Source organism: Pterocles gutturalis, unplaced genomic scaffold (genome assembly GCF_000699245.1).
Source record: "Pterocles gutturalis isolate BGI_N339 unplaced genomic scaffold, ASM69924v1 scaffold4089, whole genome shotgun sequence".
NCBI lineage: Eukaryota > Metazoa > Chordata > Aves > Pterocliformes > Pteroclidae > Pterocles > Pterocles gutturalis.
In genome coordinates, this window is record NW_010132975.1 from 17,391 (window position 1) to 26,077 (window position 8,687).

The window sequence follows — 8,687 nt, forward strand, 5'->3', positions numbered from 1 at the left end:
CAGTCAGACCACACACACAATGCTCCCGTCTGTGGCAAAGCAGTATTCGTTATCCTGCTGAGTAGTAAATATTAAACCGATTGTAAAAGTTAGATCTCTCCCCTCCTGCCAGCAAGGGCATTATTCCAGGAGAGCGGAGGGGGAGGATCTGTCTGCAGACCTTTTGTTTAGTGCTTGCAGATTCTGACAATGCCTCACCCGAGGCATTTCTTACCTGAGGGAATCAGGAGAGACAAGGCAGTAGCGGATGCTGATTTAATCACTTTATTGACAGGTCTTGAGGTACGTTTCTCCCCTGATTCCCCAGAAAGCAACCTGTGTCGTGCCCGCCGCACTGCCAAATCGCTGATGGCTTTTGGAGTGGTAAAGTCTGGGCCTTCATTGCTATTACTGCGAGCTCGTGGATCAGAGAAATCTGCAGCGCTCCCAGCTACAGTTTAAATTAAAACAGATTAGAACCACAGGGAATTCCTAACAGTCTATTCCCCTACAGGCAAAATACATTAAATCAAAGTCATGTTTACATGAAGTCCAAGAGTAAATTTTCCTAAGAAGAAACCCCAGGGCTTGAATTTTTATTTACAGAAATGGTGTTATTCTGAATACAGAAAATTAGCGGCTTCTGTTGAGTTGGAAAAGCTTGCTAATGAAATCACGTTGCTGAGTAGCAGTTATATGAATCCTAAAGCTGCAGTGCAGTTCTGCAGGCAAGCTATTTCACTGGGATCATTCACAGACGAAAACAGGTTTATGGAAAGTGCTCCATTTTTACAACCAGTAAGAACTGTCAATCTTTAAGTTAAAGCTGCCTGTAATACAAGAGCCAGGTTCTACTGGAGTTGCACATAAAAAAAAATCCACTTTAAGAGAATACTAAGGTACTAAAGTCAGAGAAAGTAAAAATGCAGATTGCAAAGACAACCTTAATTTGCCCCCTTCTGTGCACTGTCGCAATTTAGTCTTGAATTAACCTGCTATACGTATATATATAAAATGCAAAGTAGTCTTGAAGACGAGACTGGGCATGCAAGAATAGCAGATGCTGGGGGTGCTGTACTTGAGCTCGGTGCCTCAGTTCCCATCTGATACCTTAAAGGGGCACTGTGAAAATACATTAATTAGAATTTACAAGGTGCTCAGAAATGAAAGCGGTGAGCACCACAGCAAGTCCACAAGGGAAATTAATCATTCTGTCTTCAAAAGCAAATTTTAAGCAGCTTGCAATAAATAAAGCCTAAGGGCCACATTTTGAACAATGAGGACAGAACAAAACATTGATCATCGTTATTTAAGTGGGCACAACTGCTCTGCATACTAAGTAAAGCAGGAAGTACCATGAAAATAAAAATTCAAAGCACCATTCCCATAGAACTCAGTACCAGATGCCATTTCAACATTTAACAGCCACAGAGTTTCACATAAGGCCCAGACAATGAGGAACCCAGAATCGGAGGCTGCCTGTTGAAAGGCTGCGACACGCTTTAGAGGAGCCTCCAAGACAGGGACAGGAATGAAATTCTTTTCTTGCAGTCCCCTGCCTCTGATTTAACTTTGCAGGCTGGGGACACTGAAGTAATGGTATCCCCAAAGCCCATGCACTGGATTAAAGACTGCTCCGATGCATTAGTCTCAGGGGAGCAGGCTGCCCAAGGAAGCTTCATTTTTGTCTGTTTCAACTTGTAGATACTCAAATTTGCAATGAAAGTGTCCTTGTAATTTTTAATAGCATGTTTCTAGGCTGTTAGTATGAAGTGGAGAAACTAAGGTTCCACTATGGCACCTATGTCATCCAAGAGTGTGACAGCTTATTTCCTTCACTCCTACACTGTTTCCCATGATTTAATGGAGTACGTGATGGCAGCACCAGGCCTCTTCTGGGAGGATGAGCCATAGAGGGGAATAGGACAATTCTGAAGGAATTTCACAGACTGGATTGCAGATGAGGAATAATGAGATGTGGGGACTTTTGGTTTCGATCCAGTCTGGAGCCGGATTTCCTCTAAGGCTTCTCCACCTTGCACTATCAATCCACCATCACATCTGCCAGTGCCATTCACCTTGTCCTTGTCCAGTCTTGCTGCCACTCCTTGCCCAGTACCCCTTTTCCTCTCCTCTCCATCCTCAACACATCCACAATCGCTTTGCCTGCTTGCTCCCGGTTTCTGCCAGGAATTTGTTTCTTATTTTCTTATCCAGTTAGTCCTGGTTCTTCAATGTTACAGTCTAGTTCTTCCCCTAACTATGCCTTCCTTCTCAAACGTTATCTTGCTAACCTTCAATTCCCCACTCTCACCCATTGCTCCAAATTTCCTTTTTCTCCTCCTTACTACTTCCCATCAGTTCCCAGCTCTGGCCTCCTCTGTTCTCAGAAGCAGGCAGCTTCGCCCTCTGCCCTCCTGATGCCCCGAATGGGACCCTCCAGCGCCCAGAGCCCAGCCCCTGCACCGCAGCAGCCCAGGGCACTGTCACAGGGAAGGTCCAGCTCAGCTCAGTGTAGGAGAATGGCCCCAGGATGGTGAAAGCTTCTGAGAAGTCAAACACTGACTTCTAAGACTGTCTCTGTTAAACCTATGCTGCGTTTTTTTTAACCCTGCAACTTGGCTAAAATTTGATATTTGTCTGAGACAGCAAGTAGCATGTCCCTGACACAAACCCTACTCCCTTAGTAAATTTCAAGACTCTACTCCAAACTAGAGCTTTTCAGATACATAAAACTATAGGAAGCAGGGATCTTTTAGTCTGGCCCCAACTAAGCAGTGATCTGCTCTGACTAGTGCTTAAAATAAAGCTCCCTCAGGTAGGCAGCCAGTGGTTGTGAGCAGGCATAGATCATATGGGTCTCGAGCATGAGAAGACATTAATCAATTTGAAGTGACAGGACTGAAATACAAGATGTAATTTTGAAGAGATTAAACCACTGATGTTATCTTAAAGACAAGCACAGTCACAAAACTATTCTAATATAACCACTTCACATAAGGCATTCACATCACCTGACATCCAAACCCAGTTTTACAGAGTTAGCGTCTGCAAGCCAACACAGCTTTCTTGGGGACCATGAAACCATCACACTGAGCACGTACCTGTCAGCATTGAGGCGCTGCTGATGGCTGTGGAGGGGGTAGTGGGTCCAGCATCACCTTCCAGCTGCAGCTCTTGCTCCACAGGCTGTTCAGGAATGGGCACCGGCAGCCCCTCCCGGGACTGCACAGTGGACAAGAGCATCCCCTCGGACTGGGGCCTTTTGAGAACAGTTCCCTCATCCTCAGTGGAGATGGCAAAACGGGGCATATCAAGAAGCCCTGAGCAGCGTCGGCGGACCGTCAAGGGTGGGCTGGAGTCACTCTCTGTGTGTGAGGATTCAGACATAGACAAGCGCTTACGCAATCTAAGAGAGAAAACAAGACAGAGTCCCTCAATTAAGTTAGGGTAATAATGAACTTTAAAGGGTGAAAATAGCGCATAGACCCAACTCACACATCTGAAGTCAACATATGGTGAAGTTAGGAGATGGAGCTACATCATTACGACTTAAAACAGCAAAGGACCTGAGTCTACATTTCCAATACATTCTGTTGTTAAGCTTCTAAGAAAAGAAGGAATAAAGCCAAATTCTAGGCATTCATATATTTTACTGACATTTTTATTAGAGCACGAGAATTTTTTTTTTATATTCCAAACTTTACAAATTTTGGACTTTCCTAATGGTTTCATTAACTTGTGACAAATGGTAAACGCTTGGCAACACCAGACTTTGGATTTATTGATGTTTAACAAAAAAAATGCTGTTGGTACATCTCCAACACACATCTTTCCATAAATGAAAGTTTTACTTAAGGTTAGAATCCCTTTAAATTCATTTAAAATATTTGCTACAAATGTAGGAGATGTTAGTACTTAACTAGGAACATTTAAGGACTATATCACTTCTACACATTAATTTTCAGCTATTTATTCCACTCTTCAGACTTCACCTGTGGAAATATATCATATGAAGCATTCCTGACCTAACACTCGTCACAGAAAGCTCTGTCACAGGCTGGTCTTTCTTAGATGCTATGAGAAACCAAAAGCCTTAGTTCTACAGAACTTACATTTCAGGAGATCCAATCACCCAGCTGCGGTCTCGACTCTTCAAGCCGCCAAGGCTGTCCAGCCGGTCATCTTTTTCTTCACTCAGACTCCGTTTAGTTGGTGGTGGAGTCTTCCTCTCTTCATGGATGGAAAGACGTTCCATGCTGCTGTACACCTGCATATACCAAAAGATCCTTCTGTACAGAGAAAACAAACCTCTGCGGCCTTTTCTACTCAAGGGGCATAATATCTTTTCAAAATGAAAAATATTGCCCGAAAGCATGAACCTGGCAATGTTGTTTGACTAAATAACACAGTGCAGATGTGACATGCTTAAGTGCACCAGGGAGAAGAGGAAAAAAACAAGCTTCAGAAACATGAAATGTGCTTTTCCACAACAGCATCCAATAGCTCTCCTCTGAAAACAGCCCAGCACACCACAGAAATACCAAGACTTTTTGAAATGACTTCATTTTTTTCTTAACGATTCTCAAATATAAGAAGAGATATTGCTAAAGCAGGCTCCACAAGTCTTGAAGGCTGGCATCAGGATATTGAAATCTTACTACACAAACTCAATTCCATGATAGGCATCATGCTCATGACCCCATTTCATTATCATCAGTCTATCAGCATCGCTCCAAGCTTATTTCAGAACAAAAAAGTCCTGCCCTCCTCAAGGAATCTACTATAATGCTGACAGCTTAATGAAAGTGCCTTTCTTGGTTTTACAGCCGTCTTTAAATAATTAAATGATTAAGCAAAAAAATCCATCCTTTTAAAACTACACTTGACTGTGGACCTAATTTACATAAGAAGAGATTAATGAAAATAATGTTATTAAAAATTCAGAGCATCAACAAGATAACTATTAATAAATCATATGGCTGAATTGTCAGACAAGAATTTCAAAATATAATGAGCCTTTTATGCCTCCCACATTACAAATGCTGTATAATTTTCCACGTCTTAAAATAAATTCATTAAAAGTGAACTTTTTCTCTTTGTGGCAAAAACACTGAACTCCAAAGAAAAGCTTCAGTCTAACAGATGAATAATACTCACGGTGAGAAAAGGCAGAAAAAAGAAACCCTTACGTACTCATGCAAACTTTTTCAAAACCCCAACTAATCCTCAGGTCCAATTTTAAACATACTTTTGGTGATGCAAATCAGGAGCAACTCCCATAAATTTAATGGTAACTGTTACTTAAGACACTGTAGCCTGGTTGAGGACAAAGAAGAACGAACTGGTGCTTGAAAACTGACTTCAGTAGTGGAAATGTAGAGAAACCGTCATAAAAAACTGAAACATCTTTCAGAGGCCAGAAGTAAAATTCCTACTCCCATCTCATCAAGAAGAAGGAAATGTGGTTCATAGAGTGGGCTGACCTCAAACCAGCATTTCTTCTCCCTTCTTCCCCTTCCCAAACATGCTTTGTTTTATCCACGCTAACAGCGGAGTTGTACTACTTTGCAATGTCCGTAATCCCGGCTTTTTATTTCAGATCACCTGGGGAGAATGAGAGACCTGCACAGACCTGAGTAAGGCAGACTGAATCCAGCAAGCATGGCTAGAAGGGACTTTTTTAGGGCTTCCTGTCCTTCTCCCCACCTCAAAGCAGAACCAGCTCTCTTGTAATCACCTGACAGGTGTTTCTCCAACCTGTTCTTAAAAGCCGCCAGTCAGGGAAATTCTGTAAATTCCCCAGGCAACCCATGCCAGTGCTTCACTATTGTTCAATATTGGAAACTCTTCCTTGTCATCTATCCTGTACCTTCTTTGTGCCCATGATTTCCTGTCAGTTCTGGGTAGAACAGGAAGACCAAAGTATCCTTTCCTTCTAGCAGTTATGTATTTGGAAACACATTAGGTTTTATGTTTTGAAGATCTCGGATCATTCCTGTTGCTTTCCTCAGGACTGTCTTTTACTGGTCCATGTTTATTTTAAAGAACATTGCCCAGAACAGGACAGAATACCCCAGCTAAGGCCTTCCTACTGCTAAGCAGATGGAAAGGATTTCTTCATCTGCTTTGTAGAAAATATTTGGGCTTGCCCAGTACGGTAACTGCCTTTTTGCTTCAATAATTTGGCACACGTAACTCACAACGCACTATATGCCCAGATCCTTCTCTTTGAAACTGTCACCTTTTGTTCTTTAGGCCGTATTTGAGACAACAAACAGTGGAGGTGTAAACTTCATCTGTTCTCCTACTGCATGCAATCCCTTTGATTTTAGACCATTATTCCAAAATGTCAGAATCAATTTTCATCCTAATACCATCTTCTCACCTACTGGAAGGCCCTTTCAGAATTACACTGTTCAAAGGAAATAAGCTTTGGACACTCCCTATGCCAGCATCCAAGTCATCAGTAAAAACACTAAACTGTATCAGATGCAGGAGACACCTCTGCAGTGCCCTGGACGTTAATGAAGCATTACGAAATACAAAATCTTTCTCCAGTTATTCTTGCACTCACATTCTAACGGGCCACAAACTATCACAGAATAAAGAACGTACATAGTTTTTTCTTTCCTTGGTGAATGCTAAACACCACGCAATTCCCACATATTATCTGCATTATTAAAATCTACCCCATACAAAGCAATGACACTGTATTTCTCTCTAGATTTTTTATTTCAACAAGCTAGCATGCTCCTACCTTACTGAACCTTGGCGAGCATGAGGAAAACTGACGAATTTCCACGTGATCGTCATCGTTAGTGTCCTCCTCTTCTTCCGAATCCAAGTGTTGGTACCGTTCTGAACGGGCTGTGAACATGACGTGGCACGCTTCATCAGTACGGGGAGTGTTGGTAACTCTCACACCTCAAGCGGTGCAGGCTTACCCATGAATAGTCTTTGCACCCATTCCTACTTGTCTACTTACAAAGAACTTTCATACACCATAAAGAGTATTTTCCTTAATACTGAAACACACCCAGCCAGCTTTGCTCATCCTATACAATTACCAGCAAAGAATACCTCCTTACTGAATTTATCTTGGATCATCAGCTATATTATATTCTAAAAGCAGCTGATATTCAGTAGGTGTCTAATCCTGCAAACCCTTCATGGTAGGGATATTTCTTCCCTATAGCAAACAATCATATGGAAGGAAACATGGAAACAATTCACTGTCCCAATTTCCAATCAATAGCTTTATGATTATACGAAGTCTGTCCTGCATACAAACATACAAGCCTTCTTTAAAAAATAAAAATATTTACTCCCCCAAAAATATTTCTTCTTCTCCCGCCTACAACTAGAAAAAGGATTAGATTTTGTGGAAGAAAATGGGCAAGCAGTCAATACGCAAAGCTATTTTTTAATGCAAAAATCTAAACTGCCTCCAAAGAGATTTTGTGCTTTGAGATTTGCAGCAGTGGATTTCTAAACCAGCCACATTGGATTTTGCGGGGTGGACGTTAATAAGTTTGGCTACAGAAAGCTGATAGCTATACTGAGCCAAATTTGCTGCACTGTATCAGCCAGAAAGCTACTTTTGTAAATTCTAAAACTTTCTGCATTAGGGTTTATAACAGCAATGCCAACTCTTATCAGTGTCTATGTGAGATATTTCCTGACGTGAGAATTCCAGCCTGTACAAAGGACTCACATCAACGTCACCCTGATAACCTGCTGAGCATGCCTGGGCACTTGGGGAGTCTGCCATCATTCCTACAGAGATTTGCACCACTGAACATTACGTGGTGCTTTTACCCACCAGGATCCACTCATGGCTGCAGCACTGTGCCTCTCCGGATCACTGATCCAGTTCAGTGACCAGAGCTCAAGTTCAATGTCTGCTAAGTCCAACGAGCAGGAGGAACACATCGTCACCCTGATTTTTGTATGTATATTGTGCCAATGCAACCTCAATACATGCAAAACACTCCTCTGCCCCTTCGGCAGAGCTTGACTCAAATTGCTCAGTGCAGCAAATATGTGCTAATTTCTGTATCTCTCTCTCCATCGTACCTCTAACCTGAAAACCTCTTCTCCAAACCAAGAGTGCATTATCTAAACAGGATCTCTGATTTTGCAGCGTGGCAGATGAGGGGTGAGAGGTAGGCTGCTCTGTCCCTCCCTTCACCCTGAGTGAGGCGCGGGAGCTGAGCAAAAACGTGCTTCATACGGAGTCTGCGAGTCCCTCAGCACCGGGAGAAGAAGAGATTCCATTAAAGTAGGACAGAAAGTTCCATAAATCAGGAAACTGAAATAGTCCAGTATCATCCTGCGCTGCAGCTGCAGTGCGGGAAAGAGCCCCCTGACCAGAGGCAAGTCCAAGCCTTTTCCACCTGCTCAGCCCAACAGGTCAAATGAGAAAAGCTGGGAAGGCAGAGGCTCTGGGACAGAGACTTCTCCATGCCTCACATGACGATCCTCCCTTCTCTCGCAAGAGCGCCAGACTAGACTCTGTCTGGTGCTTATCTGGAAATACCAGGAATCTTACATAGCACTGATACCACGGCAGTTCCCAGACATTTATACACACCAGACAGGCACTTCACTTCATATCTCATTACAGTTAACAATACTAAAATAAGGTGATACACTTGCAGTGAAAATAATTTAAGTTACTTTACATCTCTAAAGAATTTTCCCTA

At 42.5% G+C, this 8,687-nt stretch overlaps 1 protein-coding gene across 1 annotated transcript in view; it reads right to left on the minus strand.

Annotated features, from left to right (window-relative positions):
• Positions 1 to 8,687, minus strand: part of LOC104467315 (microtubule-associated serine/threonine-protein kinase 2-like) — a 98,274-nt gene that overhangs the window by 7,793 nt on the left and 81,794 nt on the right. Inside the window, exons 20-23 of the mRNA XM_010081049.1 lie at positions 6,740 to 6,849; positions 4,095 to 4,249; positions 3,084 to 3,388; positions 215 to 430 (exon numbers count right to left, since the gene is read on the minus strand). Of these exons, the coding sequence (XP_010079351.1) occupies positions 215 to 430; positions 3,084 to 3,388; positions 4,095 to 4,249; positions 6,740 to 6,849 (786 nt within the window). The remainder of the gene's footprint in view (positions 1 to 214; positions 431 to 3,083; positions 3,389 to 4,094; positions 4,250 to 6,739; positions 6,850 to 8,687) is intronic.